We start from the raw sequence: 20,501 nt of genomic DNA on the forward strand, positions 1-20,501 counted from the left end.
AATTATACTATCCACATACAAGGTATCTAGTACTGCACTTGCCAGTTAAAGTGTAACAAGTAAAATTAATGGTTAAATGAAACAGCTTCCTTTACAGCAATATGCATGCAAGTGTGAATAAAGCAAAAACAATTGATTGGATGCATGTGGCAGAGTCTGATCTGACAACTTATTCCCAAATTGAGACTTCAATTCTCACATGGTGTTTCTGATCAAGTTGCCAAAGCAGCGAAACATCCTAAATTGCTTATGCCTAAATTCATCTAGAAAATGGTTTGTCATCATATCCATTCATGTCAGGAAAAATGTCTTTCTCATGGTCCTTTGTATCATTTAACTTTCTTAATTTCTTTTCAGCATCTTGTATGTCATCCCTTCTCACTTTGCTTCATCCCATACGAACTACTATTAATAATATAGATGGGCAGCATGGTGGCACAGTGGTTAGCACTGCTGCCTCACAGCTCCAGGGACCTATATTCAATTCCCAGCTTGGGTTTGCACATTCTCCTCTTATGGGTTTCCTCTAGGTACTCTGGTTTCCTTCCATAGTTCAGAGTGTGCAGGTTAGGTGGATTGGCCATGTTAAATTGACTCGTGCGGGGCGACTAGCTAGGGTAAATGCATGGGGTTATGGGAATGGGGCCTGGGTGTGATTGTGATCAGTGCAGACTCGATGGACTGAGTGGCCTCATTCTGCACTGTGGGATGCTATGATAAGTATACTCCTTGACATGGGTAAATACATCTATTTCATATTCAGCAGTTACATCTATACTTCCAAAAACTTGTCACATTTAGATGATTAGATATGTTCACAAAAGATTTCAGCAACTGAATCCAAACTAGGCTGGCTGCAATGTTGGGTTATTATGCTGTATTATGCCTGGAAATTACTCTGGGTGATGTTACTTTCTTCACTATGTTACTGGAATTATTAACTAATTTATTCAATGAATTTATATGATAACGTTGTAGTGATTTCCAAGGTGTGCAAAAGAATAAATCAATATACAACTTAAATGTGGTCAGTATTGTAGTTCCCCTCCGGAACTTAGCATTTTATATGTACAGTTGTTAAAAGACAATGGAAACTCATTCTTACTCAAATTATTAGTGTGAGGAAAGAGAGAAGACATAATACTTTAAACAATGTTCAAACTTTCTCTAAATCAGATAAGAACAGGAAGCCATAAAAATTAGGAGCTAGAGTAGGCCATTTTTGGTTCCTTACTTAAGGGAAATACCCATCGAGCCTGTTCCACCATTCAATAAGAATGGCTAATCTGATTGCGGCCCTAACTCCACTTTCCTACTTCCCTCCCCACACCTCCCATCCCACTGTCCAACCCCGTCAAAATCCTCAACTTCCTGGTGATGAAAAATCTGGAAGTGTAACCCAGCCTTGAATATATTCAATCACACAGCCTGCACTGCTCTCTTTGGAAGAGAATTCTGAGAGGAGAAATTCCTCTACATCTCCATCTTAGTTGGGGGAACCCGCATTTTGAAAATGTAAAGTAAAAATTTATTTATTAGTCACAAATAAGGCTTACATTAACACTACAATGAAGTTACTGTGAAATTCCCCTATTCGCCACATGCCTGTGCTGGTCAATGCACCTAACCAGCATGCCTTTCAAACTGTGGGAAGAAACCAGAACGCCCAGAGGAAACCCACGCAAACACAGGGAGAACGTGTCAACTCCATAGAGACAGTGACCCAAGCCAGGAATGGAACCAGGGTCCCTGACGCTGTGAGGCAGCAATGCTAACCACTTTGCCACCCCCAGTTCTCCCTATTTTGTGATTTCTCCACATGGGGAAATTCTTCTCAGAATCATACATGTTTCAATAAGATTAATTCTCATGCAACTTAACACCAATTAGTATAAGTCCAACCCTTCAACATTAAGCCAACTCCTTTATCCCAGGAATCAGGCTTGCGGACCTTATCTGAACTGCTTCCAATGAGAGCATATGGGGCGACACAATGGTTAGCATTGCTCCCTCACAATGCTAGGGACCTGGGTTTGACTCCTGGCTTTTGGTTATTGTCCGTTCAGAGTCTGCATGGGTTTCCTCTGGGTGCTCCAGTTTCCTCCCATAGTCCGAAAGATTAGGTGCATTGGCCACGCTAAGTTCTTCCTCGATGTACCCGAACAGACGTCAGAGTGGGGCGACTTGGGGATTTTCACAATAACATCATTGCATTGTTAGTGTAAATCTATCTGTGGCACTAGTAAATAAACTTTAAACTATTTCCCTCCTTAAATAAGGAACCAAAAGTGTACGCGGTATTCCATATGGGGTTTCACCAATATCCCACAGTGTCGAAGCAAGATTTCCTACTTTTGTACTCCATTTCCCTTGCAATAAAGGTCACCATACAAAAACAGTATGTATACATATTATTTGATCCTAATTGGAAATTGTTTTCTGCCATTATGAGCATTTGGAGAGGTTTAACATGATCAGAAATAGTCAGCATGGTTTTGTCAAGGGCAGGTCGTGCCTTACGAGCCTAGTTGAGTTCTTCAAAAATGTGACTGAACACATTGACGAAGGAAGAGCAGTGGACGTGGTGTACATGGACTTCAGCAAGGTGTTTGATAAGGTCCCCCATGCAAGACTTCTTGAGAAGGTGAGAGGGCATGGGATCCAAGGGGCTTTGGCCTTGTGGATCCAGAACTGGCTTGCCTGCAGAAGGCAGAGAGTGGTTGTGGATGGGTCTTTTTCTGCATGGAGGTCAGTCACCAGGGGAGTGCCCCAGGGATCTGTTGTAGGACCATTGCTGTTTGTCATTTTCATAAATGACCTGGATGAGGAAGTGGAGGGATGGGTTAGCAAGTTCGCCGACAATACGAAGGTCGGTGGTGTTGTGGATGGTCTGGAAGGATGTCAGAAGTTGCAGCAGGACATAAATAGGATGCAAGACTGGGCGGAGAAGTGGCAGATGGACTTCAACGCGGATAAATGTGTAGTGGTCCATTTTGGCAGGACCAATGGGATGAACGAGTACACTATCAAGGGCAGGAATCTTAGCAGTGTTGAAGAGCAGAAGGATCTTGGGGTCCGGGTCCACAGGACTCTTAAATCGGCCTCGCGGGTGGAGGATGTGGTCAAGAAGGCGTATGGTGTACTGGCCTTCATTAATCGAGGGATTGAGTTTAGGAGTCGGGAGGTAATGCTGCAACTTTATAAGTCCCTTGTCAGGCCCCACTTGGAGTACTGTGCGCAGTTCTGGTCGCCTCACTATAGGAAGGACGTAGAAGCTATTGAAAGGGTACAGAGGAGATTTACAAGGATGTTGCCTGGATTGGGAGGCATGCCTTATGAAGATAGGTTGAGGGAGCTGGGACTCTTCTCCCTGGCGAGACGAAGGTTGAGAGGCGACCTGAATGTTGAGAGGAACAGATAGGGTGGATTCTCAGAGGCTATTTCCCCGGGTTGAAATGGTCGCTACGAGGGGACGCAGATTTAAGGTGCAGGGAAGCAAGTACAGAGGTGATGTTAGGGGTAAGTTTTTCACTCAGAGGGTGGTGAGTGAATGGAATCGGCTGCCGTCAGTGGTGGTGGAGGCGAACTCGCTGGGGTCTTTTAAAAGGCTTCTGGATGAGTATATGGGATTTAATGGGATTGGGGGTTATAGATAGGTCTATGGATTGGTAGGTATTGATGTGATCGGCGCAACTTGTGGGCCGAAGGGCCTGTTTGTGCTGCAGTGTTCTGTGTTCTACGTTCTAAACAGCTGGTTCTTTCTTCACTAGTAAAACAGAAATCCTATTTCTTACCCTCAATAATCTGGAGAAGTTTCTTATCAGATAAAAGTGTCAGTTGCTCCAAACAGAGTGCCTTAATTTCTTCTACAGAACAATTCTGCTGGAGACAAAATACAATTATTGTCTTGCAAGAAATAATCCCCCTGTATTATTTGAGTAAAAGCTAATATCATACAACTGTGGATACCAATACAACTGATTTGGATTACAATTCGTGCAATTAAGCTGATTAAAGAATTTAGGCAATCCTAAAAGGGAGAAATCACTGACATTTAACAAAACATATGGAACATGAAAGAAATGACTTGGCCACTGGACAAGCCTCAAGGTCCCTTTATGGCCAAACACAGTCAGAGCTTTGTGCATCCATGACCATGCAATTCCAATATTTTCTAAGTTCTGAACAATCCTATCTGAGGTCGACTAGCATTACTGAAAATTGATTGTGGATTTGTTCAGTGCCTTAATTTTCTGTCTTCTTAGTTCACTTGCATTCAAGCTCTTCCAGATCCACCTAAACATTATTTTTTATTTCAGGTGGATTATCGGTGGTCATATTACAAAGATTAAGTGTTGTTAAAATTTTATTTTCGACTTCTGAGTACGAATTGCGATACATGTCAATTAAAATTTAAAAAGTCAAAGCAGGTGCTTGGACAAGAAAATCCATTCCTTATTTTCCCTAGGGAAAGCTATAGTTTTCACTTAACCAGAACAGGAGAAGGAACTCGTGTCCAATGTAGTACATTGGCATATTTTGTGTGATGCTCTTGTTGTTCCAGTACCTTTAAAATATCTGGGAGCATTTTCTGAAGCTTTTTCTCTCCTATTACTCTGAAGCACTGTTCTAACATTTCTTTCCTGTCAGAGACGTATGAACTGATTGGTTTCAAGATAACATTGAGGTCAAGGCCCCCTTCTTCCAAGTCACTGGTCTCATTAACCATCTCTTTTTCCGAAGCAATTCTTCCTGACTTTAAGAACATAAAACAGTTACAGAATTAGAATTTCAAAACATAATGCACACACAAAAAAAGTCTAACTTTAAAAGAAGTGAATTCTAATGCTCTATATATATTTATATAAATATGACAATATGAATAGGAAAGCACTGCACAATATTGAAAAAGTTTTATTTACTTATTCTTCGAATGCAATTTACTCTCCACAAATAAATGACACACTTACATAACTTTCTGAACTGTAAGAGCAGAGTACCAAAACATTGGAAAAACAAAACAACTGAAACTCCCAATGTTGTAGGGAAACCTCCCAATTACTCTGCCATGTCTGGAACAATTGAGCAAGGTTTGCATGCAACTCTGGAGGTATACTACTGATTAAGGCGGATGTTCTCCAAATCTATTTCAAATCCTTCAAGCAGAAACATACTGAACCAGATTTTAACAAATGCAAAATAAGAAGTTGAGGGGGAAAAAAACAAGGGAACAAAAGACAAGGGATGTTTCTATAAAATTACATCCATTGAACAAGGACATACGCAGGGCTGAATCTACAGGCGAGGACTGATTTCACACACAGGGTGGTGACTGTCTGGAACAAGCTGTCAGAGGTAGTGGTAGAAGTGAGTACAATTTTGTCTTTTAAAAAGCATTTAGACAGTTACATGGGTAAGATAGGTATAGAGCGGATATGGGCCAAATGTGGGCAATTGGGATTAGCTTAGGGAAAAAAGGGCAGCATGGAGAAGTTGGGCCAAAGGGCCTGTTTCCATGCTGTAACCCTCTGACTCTTAAGACAATGAAAATATGAGGGAAAATTATGCGCACAAATAGTAATTATCAGTACAGTAAAAGCAGATGACTCTTCACATGCAGACCAGTTTGACAGGGAACTGCATCAATGTGCTAATCAAACTGAACAATAACGCTTGGTGAAAGTATGCAAAAATATCCCACCTTTTTATATGGAATTGTAAATTTTATATCGATTTGTCAAATGAGGTTTAACATTTACTGATTGGCAAGGGAACCCCACAGACATTCACCCCTATGACTTGCTTAGCTACTTATATATTTAGTAATGAGTCTAAGGATTCATAAAAATACGCCTAACAACTTTTTCAGATCCTAAAATGAATGATAAGGACTGAAAACAGATGTGCAGATCTGGCTGGAGGTAGCCGATGTCAACTGTCACCGAAACTACAAAACCATGCTCTGAACAGAATTCTACAATTTAAAACATAGCAACAAAAATTTTAAAAAACTTACCAAATGCAATAATTTAAATATATTGTTTCACAGTGTGAAAAAGAAAAGATACTTTTCCTTGTCTGATAATGAAAACTTCCACTGACTAGGGAAAAAGATAAAACTCAAGTTCACAAGACTCATCTGCATAATGGCAGAGAAAACTAACTGGACAAGCCAGCGACAAAACACCTAACTTTTAAAAAGATTGTTCCTAGAGCTTCCCTGTGGATGGATGATGGTAGTCACGATGTGCAGATGCCTGCGTTGGACTGGGGTAAACACAGAAAGAAGTCTCACAACACCAGGTTAAAGTCCAACAGGTTTATTTGTAGCAAACACCACTAGCTTTTGGAATTGGCTGTTCCTTCCTCAGGTGGATAGGAGTTCCCATCCACCTGACGAAGAAACAGCCAGTTCCGAAAGCTAGTGGTGTTTGCTACAAATAAACCTACTGGACTTTAACTTGGTATTGTGAGACTTCTTACGATGGATGATGGCATACCATTTACTCCCTAATGCTCGCTTATGGTCTCGAGCACAGCTTGAACAACATTTGAGACCAATGCTATCCAAGTCAAAATAACCAGCTTGATTGGTACCGACAGATCTCAAATATTCACTCCCTCCATCACTAAAATACAGCGGTCACACTGTTTACTATGTATAACAGGGTTGTCCAACACAGCCCACAGGTCACAATCTGGCTTGCAGACTCACAGTTCAAAATACAGCTAATTGTAAGATTTTGCAAGGAGCTGCTTCTCAAATTATAGATCTATCACTAATTAGTCTATTAGCAGCAAATGCAGTAGAGAAAATCTGGATTGGAAAAGCAGAAAACTGTGAAGGTGTCTGGCGTCATTCAGCTGATGTCAAAAAGAAGAGGGACTTTTGGGGGAAGGGTGAGAGCGAGAGAGAAAGGGAAAGAGGCACTAAAAGGGTGGTGGGAATCTGAAAAGCACAGCTGGGAAGCTAGTGGAAGCCTGAAACCTTGCAAAGGTTTTGAAAAATATTTGGATGAGCACTAGAAATATCATAACATTTTGCCCCTGTCTACATCAATGGAGACGAAACAGAAATGGTTGAGAACTTCAGGTTTTTAGGTATCCAGATCATCAAGCTGTCCTGGTCCCTTCCTACAGAGACTATAGTTAAAAAAGCCCACCAACATCTCTAATTTTTCAGGAGACTTTCTCAGGAAATTTGGCATGTATGTTACAACTCCCACCAACTTCTACTGATGCACCATAGAAAGCATTCTTTTTGGTTGTATCACACTTGGTGTGGCTCTTGCTCTTCCCAAAACTGCAGGAAACAACAAAGGGTCATGAATGAAGTCCAGTCTATCATTTAAACCAGCCTCCCATACATTGACTCTGTCTACACTTTCAGCTGCCTTGGCAAAGCAGCCAGCATAGTCAAGGAACCCACAAACCCCAGACATAATCTCTTCCACCTTTTACTGTTGGGAAAAAGATACAAAAGTCTAAGATCCCATACCAACCAACTCAAGAACAGCTTCTTCCCTGTCCGCTGCCATCAGATTTTTGAATGGATCTACCTCACACTAAGTTGATCTTTTTCTACACCCTAGATATACACCTTAGGACTAGGGGGCATGGCCTCAAGATAAAGGGGGGGCGGTTTAGAACAGAGTTGAGGAAGAACTTCTTCACTCAAAGGGTGGTGAATCTCTGGAATTCTCTGCCCGTTGAAGTGGTTGAAGAGGCTACCTCGCTAAATATTTTTAAGACGTGGGTTGATGGGTTTTTGATAAGAGAGGGGGTTAAGGGTTATGGGGAGAGGGCGGGAATGTGGAACTGACAGATCAGCCATGATCTTATTGAATGGCGGGGCAGGCTCGAAGGGCTAGATGGCCTACTCCTATTTCTTATATTCTTATATGCCTGTAACATTACAGACTGCACTCTCATTTCCTTCTCTACGTACAGTATGCTTTGTATAGTGCGCAAGAAACAATACTTTTCACTGTATACTAAAACATGTGATAATAATAAATCAAATCAAACAGTCAAGGAAATGGACAAATGCAGAAAAATGGGATTAGCACTTTAGTGACAGTTACTGTTGGTGCACACTCGATGGACGAAAGGCCTTTTCTGCGTTGTATAACTCCACAACTCCCTGCCAAGATTAGGGGCAGGCACAGAGGGTGAGAGTTTGCCTGCCGGAGGGAGGAGTGGATACTAGGTCTTCTAAAGGAGCACAGCAGTCAAGATGTAAAGTGACAGACACAGCAACAGTGGGACTTGACATAACTGGAGTGTTAAGACGGTGCAGAGAGGAAGAGTTTTGGCGGTTTTACAGTATCTCATCAGCTATACTAAACTTTCTCCAGCCCGGTGGGTATGGGCAAGAGGAGAGAATATGTAAGAAAGAGAGAGAGAGAGCGTCACACCCACCCACCCACATATATACACACACAGACTACACTCTTTGTCAAGTCTTTCTTGACAGCGCCTTACAGACTCATTATCTCTCCCGACTCAGGACAAGGCCAGTTGGTGCATCTGCAAGTTCCCCTCTACAAATCATCCTGACTGAGAACATCGCAGTTTCTTCAGCGCTGGAAAATCTCGGGACGGGGGCGAAGAGTCAACAAGGGGCCGGGGGACAGTGGGGGGGGGGGGGGGGACACCAGGGAGTCAGTGGGATCGGGTGGGTTTAAATCGGGGTCGCTCCGCGGGATCCCTCCTCCAACGCTGCTTTTTAAGTTGGTCGCTCACCTCATTCGTTCCTGAGTCAGAGGGGAACCATTTCCTTTCGCTGTGACTCTCCTCTCCGTGGCAACGTTTCCGCTTCTTGTCTTTAGCCGATTTCTTACCCGCCATGACAGGCCCGCGGACCGGAAATGACCCCGTGCTTCCTGTGACCTTTCACCTCCGGGTTCACGGAGCGGCCGCGAGCTTAGCGTTCAGGGCGGGTTCCCAGTGTCTGACCAATGGGAAAGAGGCTGATTGTCCTGGTCTCAGTATCTGACCAATGGGAAAGGGGCTGATTGTCCTGGTCTGGGGTATCTGACCAATGGGAAAGGGGCTAATTCTCCTGATCTCAGTGTCTGACGAATGAGAAAGAGCCTGATTATCCTGGTCTTAGTGTCTGACCAATGGAAAGGAGGCTGATAATCCTGGTCTCAGGGTCTGACCAATGGGAAAGGGGCTCATTGTCCTGGACTCAGTTTGTGACCAATGCGAAAGGGGCTGATTGTCCTGGTTTCAGTGTCTGACCAATGAGAAAGAGGCTGATTGTCCTGGTCTTAGTGTCTGACCAATGGAAAAGAGGCTGATTATCCTGGTCTCAGTGTCTGACCAATGGGAAAGGGGCTGATTGTCCTGGTCTCAGTGTCTGACCAATGAGAAAGAGACTGATTGTCCTGGTCTCAGTGTCTGACCAATGGGAAAGAGGCTGATTGTCCTGGTCTTGATATCTGACCAATGGGAAAGGGGCTGATTGTCCTGGTCTCAGTATCTGACCAATGGGAAAGGGGTGGATTGTCCTGGTCTCAGTGTCTGATCAATGGGAAAGGGGCTGATTGTCCGGGTCTCAGTTCTGACCAATGGAAAAGAGGCTGATTGTCCTGGTCTCAGTGTCTGACCAATGTGAAAGGGGCGGATTGTCCTGATCTCAGTATCTGACCAATGGGAAAGGGGTGGATTGTCCTGGTCTCAGTGTCTGACCAATGGGAAAGAGGCTGACTGTCTTGAGCTCAGTATCTGACCAATGGGAAAGCGGCTGATTGTCGTGATCTCAGTATCTGACCAATGGTAAAGGGGCTGATTGTCTTGGTCTCAGTGTCTGACCAGTGGGAAAGGGGCTGATTTTCCTGGTCTGACCAGTGGGAAAGGGGCTGATTGTCCCCAGCAACCACTCCTGGAGAAGCTGACTGATCAATTACAGTCCTGCCTGTGTTAGTGATGGGGGTGCCATTTTTGCTGGGACTGATTCCAGCTTCTTATTGCCATTAATTTACCTGTACATAAACTAAAATCCAGCATCTGGCTATTTTGTTGTTCCTTTTGGTATTTTAATTGTATGTTATTTCTGTGTGCAGTTACTCTATGAATTTGAGGATAAAAGAAGTTGTGTTTAAACTGGCCATTTTCCAACCTGTAGATGTTGAAAGGACTCCATTATGTTCTCAAATGTATGAAAATCTGAGAAAATACCTTAAAATGGTCCTGACCTTCCTAAAAACTAATTGCCTGCTTTACCACACAATAAATGTTTTCTGTAGTAAGTTATTAAATTCAAAGTTTTTAAATTTATTTATTAGTGACAAGTAAGGCTTACATTACACTGCAATGGAGTTACTGTGAAATTCCCCTCGTCGCCACACTCTGGCAACTGTTCAAGTAAATGTACCTAACCAGCATGTCTTCAAGACTGGGAGGAAAGTAGAGCACCCGGAGAAAACTGACACAGGCATCAGGAGAACATGCAAACTCCACAGACAGTGACACAAGCCAGGAATCAAAATCAGGTCCCTGGCGTTGTGAGGCACATTGTTGTGAGGCAGCAGTGCTAACCACAGTGCCACCATGCTGCCCCTAATTTAATTCCACGAGTGCTCTGTTCGAAGGCAGGTTCTTGGTTCATTGTCTGCTGATACTCTAACCTGAACTCAGCAGTTCTTGTCACTGGTACTTTGCCATTGCCTCCTACTCTCAGCGGCAGAATGAAGAAGCTGGTCACAAGCTTCCTTCCTCAGCCGGAACAGAAATCAAACCTGCACTGTTGGCATTATTCTGAACCACACACTAGCCACCTGAGCTAATTACCATCCCATTGTATTAAACTATATGGTTTACCTTTTCCACTGGATTAGTTGCATTACATCCACATGTTGACAATGTGATGAAGCATATACAGTGTAGTCGTTTTGCATTAATAATTATTCATGTTTATGGCAAATACGTCTTGTACAAAATACAACAGGAGCAGTACTGTGTAATTATTCAAATCAGAGATAAAATCAGAATTGAAACAATGTTTTATTTCCAATAAAAACAACATTCAAATCAGAGATAAAATCAGAATTGAAAACAATGTTTTATTTCCAATAAAAACATTCATTCTCAGAAATATCTGAAAAATATTGAACAATCTAGTGCATCCCATGAAGACAGAAGTTTTAGATTTTTAAAAATTATATAAACTACATTGTTCTTTGCATGAGATTTTTCAAATTAAGGACTGATGAAACTAATTACTAAAGTGTACTAATTTGCCTATACAACATATAACTTTAACACATCACAACCTATTGTCCACCACATTATATCTATCACAAAAAGAAAAATACGTTGGTTCATCGACCATCATTCATTCAAACAGCTTCATTTTTTGAATGTCAAACCCTTTGATTAAAACTTCTTATTAAATAAAATATTAAGCATTCTAGAGAGATTGGTGTATATTTTTCTGGAACAATGAGATGCAGACAATGAGAGAAAAAAATTAACTAAAGTTGAGTAAATAATACAACACAGAAATCCATTTGGCCCATCAAGGCTGTCAAGTCTGAAATAGCTATCTAAATAGTATCATTTCCCTGCTCTTTCCCCTTAGCCTATTAAGTATTTCCTTTTTCAATATTTATTCAATGTGTTCTTGAAATCTGCCATTGAATCTGTTTCCATCATCTTTTCAAGTAAATTACACGTTACTTGCTCTATTTTAAAAACCTTTAATTTTGTCCCCTTTTTTTCAAACTCTGAAATCTGTGTTCTCTCACTGTGTGACCCTTCTGCCATTGTAAATTTTCTCATTTACTCTGCCAAAAACTCATCATGAATTTGAATTTCTTCATCAAATCTCCATTTACCCTTCCCCACTCTGAGGACAAGCTTAGTTTTTCCCCAATTTTTCAAGTAACATGGAGTTTCAAATACTGATGTCACTCTCGTAGGTTTTTCTGCATCCTGTCCAGGGCTTTGACATTCTTCTTTAGTGTGCTGCCCAGAATTTGGCACATTTACAGCTGGGGCCTAACCAGTGCTTTAAAAAGATTTAGCACAACTGCTTTGCTTTCGTACTCATGTGCTTCTATTTTTAAAATTAAGAATCCCAATTTCTTCATAACTTGCATTGCCAGCTTTAAACTTATGGGTGCATACACCCATAAGAACATAAGAATTAGGAACAAAAGTAGACCATCTGGCCCCTAGAGCCTGGTCCACCATTCAATAAGATCATGATTGATCTTTTTGTGGACTCAGCTCCACTTACCCACCTGCTCACCATAGCCCTTAATTCCCTTACTGTTCAAAGATTTGTCTCAAAAACATTCAATGAGGTAGCCTAAAGTGCTTCACTATGCAGGGAATTCCACAGGCTCACAATCCTTTGGGTGAAGAAGTTCCTCCTCAACTCAGTCCTAAATCTGCTCCCCATATTTTGAGGCTACGTCTCTTAGTTTTAATTTCACCCACCTGTGGAAACAACCTTCCTGCTTCTTTCTTATCTATTCTATTCATAATGGACCCCCATCATTCATCTAAATTCCAATGAGTACAATCCCAGTCTACTCAGTCGCTGCTCATAAGCCAACCCTCTCAAGTCCGGAATCATCCTAGTGAGTCTCCTCTGTACCCCTCCAGTGTCAGTACATCCGTTTTCAAGTATGGAGATCAAAATTGTACACAGTACTCCAAGTGTGGCCTCACCAGCATCTTATATAGCTGCAACATTACTTCCCTGTTTTTAAACTTCAGCCCTCTAGCAATGAAGGTCAAAATTCTATTTGCTTTCTTAGTTACCCGCAAACCAACGTTTTGCAATTCATGCATAAGGACTACACAGCAACATGCTGCAATTTTTTTCCCCATTTAAATAATAGTCCATTTTGCTGCTTTCTTACCAAAATGGATGCCCTCACATTTACCAACATCGTACTCCAGCTGCCAGACCCTTGCCTACTCACTTAAACTGTCAAATTACTTTGCAGATGTTCAGTGTCTTCTGTACACTTTGCTCTGCCACTCATCTTAGTGTCATCTGTGAACTTTGACACACTACACTTGGTCTCCAACTCCAAATCATCCAATTGTGATCCCAACACTGAATCCTGAGGCACACCACTAGTCAGTGATCGCCAACCAGAAAAGCACCCATTTATCTCCACTTTGCTTTCTGTTAATCAATCCTCTATCTGTGATAATACATTTTCCATAACAATGTACATTTTTATCTTATGCAGCAGCCGTTTGTGCAGCACCTGTCGAATGTCTTCTGGCAATCCAGATACACCACATCCACTAGCTTCCCCATTGCTCACCATGTTCTCAAAAAATTCCAGTAAATTAGTTAAACTTGCCCAGCCTTTCATGTCTGCTCAATGGGACAATTTGCATCTAGATGTCATGATTTCTTCCTGGATTATAGATTCAAGTATTTTTCTCACTACAGAAGTTAAACTAACCAACCTATAGTTATCCACCTTTTGTCTACCTCCTTTTTTAAACACTGGTGCCATAATTTGCTGTTTTCCAATCTGTGGGAACCACCCCACAGTCCAGCGAATTTTGAAAATAATCATTAATGCATTTGTTATTTCCCCTGCCAGCTCTTCTAATATGCTGGGATGCATTCCATCAGGGCCAGGAAACTTGTCTACCTTTAGTCCCATTAGTTTGCCCGTGGCTATCTCTTTAGCGATAATGATCGTTTCCAGGTTCTCACCTGCCATAGCCTCCTTGTCATCAATTTTTGGCACGTTATTTGGGTCTTCCACTCTGAAGACTGACACAAAATACCTCTTCAATACCTTGGCCAATTCCTCATTTGCCATTACTAAATCCCCCTTCTCATCCTCACCAATTTTACCTTTGCTACTCTCCTTCATTTTATATACTTGTAGAAAATTTTGCTATCCGTTTTTATATTCTGAGCTACTTTATTCTCAATTTATCTTACTTTATAGTTTTTTTGTGGCCTTTAAAGATTTCCCAATCCTCCTGTTTCCCACTAATCATTGCCACTTTGTATGCAGTATCTTTCAATTTGATACCTTCCTTTATTTCCGTAGATATCCATGGCTAATAATCCATTTTTTCTAAAGTCCTTCCTTTTCACTGGTATATACTTTTGCTGAGCACTGTGAAAAAAAAATCACTTGGAAAGTCCTCCACTGTTCCTCAAATTGTCCCTCCATAGAATCTTTGTTCCCAGTCTTAGTCAATACCTCCCTCATTCCATTGTAGTCTTGTTTGTTTAAGCACAAGACTCTGGTATTGGATTTTCTCTTCTCATGTTCCATTTGTATTTTAAATTCAACCACACTGTGATCGCTTCTTCCAAGAAGATCCCTAACTGTAAGATCATTAATTATTCTTGTCTCATTACACCTTGCTCTCTCATAGGTTCCATTACATACTGTTCCAGGAAACTAACAAGGATACATTCTATGAACTCTCCTCTAGACTGCCTTGACTGACCTGGTTTGATCAATTGGCATGGAGATTAAAATCCCCCAAAATTGCCATATCATTTTTACATGAATCAATTATTTCTTTGCTTATTACCCACCCCACCCTGATTTAATTGGTGGCCTACAGGCTACACCTATCAGTGATTTTTTCTCCTTACTATTTCTAACTTCCACCCAAATGGATTCAACCTTTCTCTCCATAGAACCTGTATCATTTCTCACTACTGCCCTGATGTCATTCATAAATATCAGAGCTCCACCATCTCCTTTACCTTCCAGCCTCTCCTTCTGAATAGTCAGATACCCTGCATATTTAACTCTAAATTGTGACCACCCTGTAACTATGTCTGTGTAGTGGCCTCTAAATCATACTCATTCGCAATGATTTTTGTGTCACAACTTATTTACCTTGTTTCGAATGCTATGAGCATTTAGGTAAAGAGCCCTTATGCTAGTTTTTATACCTTCTTTTTGAATCCTAACATCTCTATCAATAACATCTTGAGTTCCCCTTTTAACTTTTTTCATAATTTTCCATATAGTTGACCCCCCCTCACGTGCTAACCTGCTGCTTTGCTTCCCATTAACCATTACACTTAGCGTAGTTTTGGCTTTCCCTTCTCTCCCACTTGCTAGTTGTGACCACCTTATTTATCCTTTCTGTTAAAACACTGGTCCCAGATCGGATCAGGTGAAGACTGTCCCAATGGTACAGATCCCTCATGTTCCAATACTGAGGCCAATGCCCCATGAAATGGAACACCTCTTTCCAGCACCATTCCTTTAGCCATGAGTTTACTTCCCTAATTTTCTCACCCCTATGCCAATTCACAAGTACTTAATCTTGCTTGGGTGGTAATCCAGAGATTATATCCCTTGAGAACTTGTTAATTTAGTTTCTAGTGCTTGATATTTTCCAAAGCCATCCTCTTTCCTATGTTGTTTGTTCCATTGTGAACCACAAATAAAGCCTCCCCCTCGATTCTTTCAAGGCAGTCAGAGATGTCCCTCACCCTGGACCGGGATTCTTGATCCTGCTTACAAAGGATGCTATCAATCCCCGCGCCCCCCCCCCCCCCCCCCCCCACCCCAATTATAGAATTCCCTACAACTACCTGGTAATAATAGTATAATTTTAAAGTGGATACTGGAACAGAGAGCCTTAAGTTCAGGAGGCGGTCACATCCAGTAGATTAAGTGCCTGTAATTCGGGCAGTAATCATGGACAGCAGGGTGTAACTGCAAGTGAGGCAAGTAGAGGGATCCTGAATTCAGGAATGGATGAGCCTCAGCTCTTGATCTAGTCCAACAAGTACTGCTCCCTGTGAGAATGAGGAAAAGGGTTATAGGAAGGATGAGCTGGCCGACCACTGCACCATGGTATAGGACATTCAAGAGGGGACAGCTAAAAGACAAATGGCAGCTAAAGTTAAAATCAGCCATCACAACAACCCTGTCGTTTATACATCTTCCCATAATCTGCTGACATATCAGTTCCTCCTCTTCACGCTGGCTGTTGGGAGGGCTGTAGCACAACTCCAACAGTGTGACTGCACTGCTCCTGTTCCTGAGTTCCATCCATTTGGCCTGATTGCATGATCCCACCAAAACATCCTCCCTCAGTATAGTGGTTAAATTCTCCCTAATCAGTCAAGTACTACCCCCACTTCTTTTGTTATCCTCACTCTACATTTTGTAACGAAGCTGCTAAAACTACATCACTTGCGGTGTAGAGAAGGCTCGTATTTGGCAAAACAAAGCAAGCTTCTTACTCGATTAAACCTATTTCTAGCATCAGGTTCTCATTACAATGAGATGAAGAACAAATAAACTTAAGTAAAACACGGGGTCTTACAATGCTATTTGTATTTGTTTTAATAAAATCAACTGGACCTCATAGGACTAAACAATAAGACAAAATGGCCAATTGATAATGGGTCTTTATGAATAGCAAAATATAAATATGCTTGTTGAATTACAGGTACTACTGAATGGTAGCTGTAGAGTTTGGCAAAAGCAGTCTGTGAACAATGTAAAGAAAGTTTAATTATCTTAACACGTTTATTGGATTATTTATATTCTTCCTTGTTAAGTGTTTAATTCCCTCACATTTTTTTTAAGCTCTACTTGCATCTATCACAAGTTAGAAAGAAGTAGTTGAGGATGTATATATTTGTACAAAAGTACTGTCCCATTATACTTGACCATGTATGAATATTCATAGGCTGTAGTAATATTCATATCTGGAGACTCGTCTGTTAGAATCTCTTGATTAAGCTGCCTCAGTGTCACTAACATGGACATGTTAAAACAATTCCATTAAACACTGGGGTCTCCATTGCTTCCAATGAACCTGATGTGCAACACATTATAAAGGCACAGGAGTAAACCATTTGACACTCAAGCCTGCTGAGCCATTCAAGACAATCACGGCTGATATTCTACCTCCCCTTTTCTGCCCAATCCCTGTATGCTTTGATTTGTCGAGATATCAAAAATCTGTCTTGAACATATTCTACACTGAGTATCCTGAGATAGACGGTTCCAAAGAGTCACAACCCTTTTATTGAAGAAACTTTTTACTTCAGTGTTTAATGGTTGATCCCTTATTCTGAGGTTGTGTTCGTGTTCTAAATCCCCAAGCCAGGGGAAATAAATTCTCAGTTTCTACCCCGAACACTTCAGAATCTTGCATATTTCAATGGGGTTACCTCTTATTCTTTTAAACTCTGGGGAATTTAGCCCAGTTTACTCTACAATACATCATAGGACAAGTATCTTATCCCCAAAACCATTGTGAATCTAGGCGATACTGGCTTGAAGGCAAGAATATGTTTCCCTGAATATAGACTAAACCTGCACACAGTATTCCAGGAATGGTCTCACCAGAGCTCCATACAATTGTAGCAAGACTTCTTTATTCATGGACATTGTTAATTTGCCTATGTACTTGCTACCTGCCTGCTAATTGTGAGTTCCTTTGAATTTGCCCAAGTCTCTCTGAACAGCGACATTTAAAGAAGTTTCATTCCTTTTAAAAAAAATTATGTTTTTTCATCTTTCTATTCATAGTGAAATAACCTGATTCTAGGAATACCATGTTGAGAGTTTTGCATATAAAAAGAGTATTCTTTCTCTGCTTTCCCTTCCTTGGCTTCACGGTTTAAATAAATGGTGCGTATAACATTAAAGTGAATTTGCATAAAAATATTCATACTGGTTTGAAACTGGCCCAATATTTTGACAAATTTTTACTTGTGTAGAATCCTTGATATCTAGCTTGCTGATTTCACGAATGAAAGTGCAACCCACTGTGTGATCATCCTCACACAAGATGGCCTTCACAGCTAAAGTAATGTGGTCTTCCACATGCAAGACCAAAATTTGCAACTCTCCATTATCTGGCAAATTCCAGCTAACAGGAAAGAGAGAGGGTGGAAGAGAAACTGCAAGATGAATGTTCCCACCACAATGGAGGATTTAAAGACAGATAGTGGCTGTTTTCCATAGTGTAACAAACATGCGAAGATGTTACCTACAAAAAGGAACTGAATTGACAACAAGAATGTGGCAACATACTGGAGAAGCCCCGAGACCAGATAATAATCCTTCCCAAATGTCTGTGAAATTAAAAGAGCAATTTAATTCAGAAATTATTCAGTGGCCAATAAAAAGAATAGTTCTGAGAGAAATCTGAATGTTTCCATTTACAGTTTTACATATAAAATGACAATTCAACTGTTCAAATTTACTGGAAACGTCTCAGAAGTACAGCAAGTAAAATATTCACAATCACATTTTTGCAAATCATTTATTCTTAATATTTTATTTATATGTTGTACTTTTCCTCTGTGACAGCTCCATCACGAGAATCAAACACTCCAGCATTTCTTTACCGACTACATGTTGCATTTGTCAGAGTTTATGGAACAATGTAATCAAAATTAATATCACTTAGCGGTAACCCATGAAAATCTATAATTGGCAATCACAGCATCTTCAGAACAAATCTACAGCAGTCGCCAACTTTAGCTGGATCTGATACGGAAGAGTACTTTCGGATCTGTGAATCAACTCCTAACGATTGAGCCAGTTGCAAGGCATTAGGATCATTACTGATAATTGTCCCAAGTGCCACCAAAAGTCTGAAAATAGCTTCATGGTCTTGGAGAGCTTCTATGGCTGCGCTAATAATGGATAAACAATTTGCTTTACCTTCAATATCATTTCCGGCATGCAGATTTACTGCATAATTTAATATCAAAGTGGACAGTGCTATATGAACGTTCTTGTTGCTGGTTGATCTCATTTCAATTGCTTGGGGAAGTACTCTCTCTCTCAAAGACATCATGAGCTTTGAACCATACGATGGACTAGAAAAACAGTTGCAGACTGTTCGAAGAACAAGCATTTGATTTGCTGGTTTTCCCTGCAGATTGATTTTGTTTAAGAGGTAGTTGCTGAACTGTGTGCTATAGTTTCCACTGCAGAAGTGTTCATTTACTGCTGGGTGTTTCATAGCTAGACGAAGAATATCCAGCACAGGAAACACAATATCTGAAATTAGGAAAAAGATTTAACACAAATTAAATTTACATAGCACTGACAACTACCAAATAAAATATTGAAAGCACAAAGCTATCAGAGATCCAGAATGAATACATAGATGCAAGCTTTAAAACATTGATGATATTTCATAAAGCTGAGATTTTTGAATAGTGATTACTGAACTGTTTAAGGCTTGGCTTTTTTAAAACTATCAAAAATAATTCAATTCTGCACCTAGCAAGTTACTTTTTGTTGCTAATTCACTCACTAATAAAAATACATAAAACAATAAACTTAGTTTAACAATCTCAATTCTTGCCACAACAAATCACTAAGTGTAGAAATAACAAATGCTATGCAATAATTTACATTTTCATCAGATATGGATAACAGCTTCTCAGATATTAAATGGAAAGTAGCCTTGATTTTGTCACAAACAAATTACGCTGGCCAAAGCAACCAAGGTGGCTGGTCGTATCGTCCAAAGTTCAAAAACGCTGACAACAAAAGTTTGCCCAGAGCGCACAGACTGGGGAATACAAAATCCAGCTCTTATAGTGCAGTTTGCCGTAAAATGTAAACTCGCCACGACTGCAGGGAAATTGAATTTAATCCAGGTGACAGGGGTCTCACTTGCCAGAGAGAGACCTATATCCTTCCCTCTGGGGAAGACCCACTGTACTTAGTACCAGTCAGGCACTTAACTAGCCAGTGGCGGATTTTCCATGGGAACAAGGAACTCAGGGGCAGAAATGCTGCCTTTTCTCCTGTATCCAGAAGCCTCTCAATGCCACCAATGCAGGGGATAGAAAGGATGAGGGGTTGCTCTCAACAGCCATCCACCTTTTCCCATGCTGGGTCCCTAGATTAGACATTGGGAATCTGACGAGTGAGGGACACCCATCCCCCTTGCCAGGTTTGCTTCTTGGGCTTCCTGTCTACTGATGCTTCAATACCAGTAGTGGCTGGATTTAGCCCTTAACTGGGCATCCATTGCCTACTAATGGTCTCAAATGGCACAGGGCAGGAAGGCCATCCACAAGCCTTTCTGCCCCCGAATTGAATGGGGCAGAGATAGGAAGATGGCAGAGTCCCCACCCAGCACTCAACTGTCTGACTGTGTCTCCCCACCCCCACCCCCTCACCCCTCCCAAGCCAACCTCCAAATCTGCAAAAATTACACCCAACGACGGGGGCAAAACTTGCCTAACATTGCTGTCGTTTATTACTGAAAATTTAATGAGCCTACTTTAGGTGTTGTATTTAGGGCCAAAAAGCATTATCCAATAAAATCAGAAGCACCAACTTCAAAGATCATTAAGACAATCACCTAAATTCCTTGTACCTGTCTGTATTCAAAGATGACGTTTGCTAGTATCAGAAGCAATGTGAAGGCAAACTTGGGATTCCTACTTTTCCAAATATTTCTTGCCCGATATTAGCACCCACAATACAAACCAACATAAAAACTCTTGTAGCTGCCGGAAAATATCAGTTCACTAGTTC

General features: G+C 41.0%; 2 protein-coding genes across 4 annotated transcripts in view; both read right to left on the reverse strand.

Moving 5' to 3' along the window:
* Positions 1–8,856, reverse strand: part of caap1 (caspase activity and apoptosis inhibitor 1) — a 34,572-nt gene extending 25,716 nt beyond the window's left edge. For 2 of the 3 annotated variants that reach the window (XM_080188693.1, XM_080188692.1), the window contains exons 1-3: positions 8,746–8,856; positions 4,568–4,756; positions 3,795–3,882 (exon numbers count right to left, since the gene is read on the reverse strand). In XM_080188693.1, the coding sequence (XP_080044819.1) occupies positions 3,795–3,882; positions 4,568–4,756; positions 8,746–8,850 (382 nt within the window). In that variant the 5' untranslated portion in view covers positions 8,851–8,856. The remainder of the gene's footprint in view (positions 1–3,794; positions 3,883–4,567; positions 4,757–8,745) is intronic. The other variant, XM_080188694.1, reaches the window with a different exon arrangement.
* A 9,214-nt stretch (positions 8,857–18,070) lies between these two features.
* plaa (phospholipase A2-activating protein) overlaps positions 18,071–20,501 on the reverse strand; it is a 41,265-nt gene continuing 38,834 nt past the window's right edge. The window contains exon 14 of the mRNA XM_080188695.1: positions 18,071–19,004. Within this exon, the coding sequence (XP_080044821.1) occupies positions 18,436–19,004 (569 nt within the window). The 3' untranslated portion in view covers positions 18,071–18,435. The remainder of the gene's footprint in view (positions 19,005–20,501) is intronic.

Source organism: Carcharhinus amblyrhynchos, chromosome 5, assembly GCF_965287045.1.
Source record: "Carcharhinus amblyrhynchos chromosome 5, sCarAmb.v2.hapA, whole genome shotgun sequence".
Classification (NCBI taxonomy): Eukaryota; Metazoa; Chordata; class Chondrichthyes; order Carcharhiniformes; family Carcharhinidae; genus Carcharhinus; species Carcharhinus amblyrhynchos.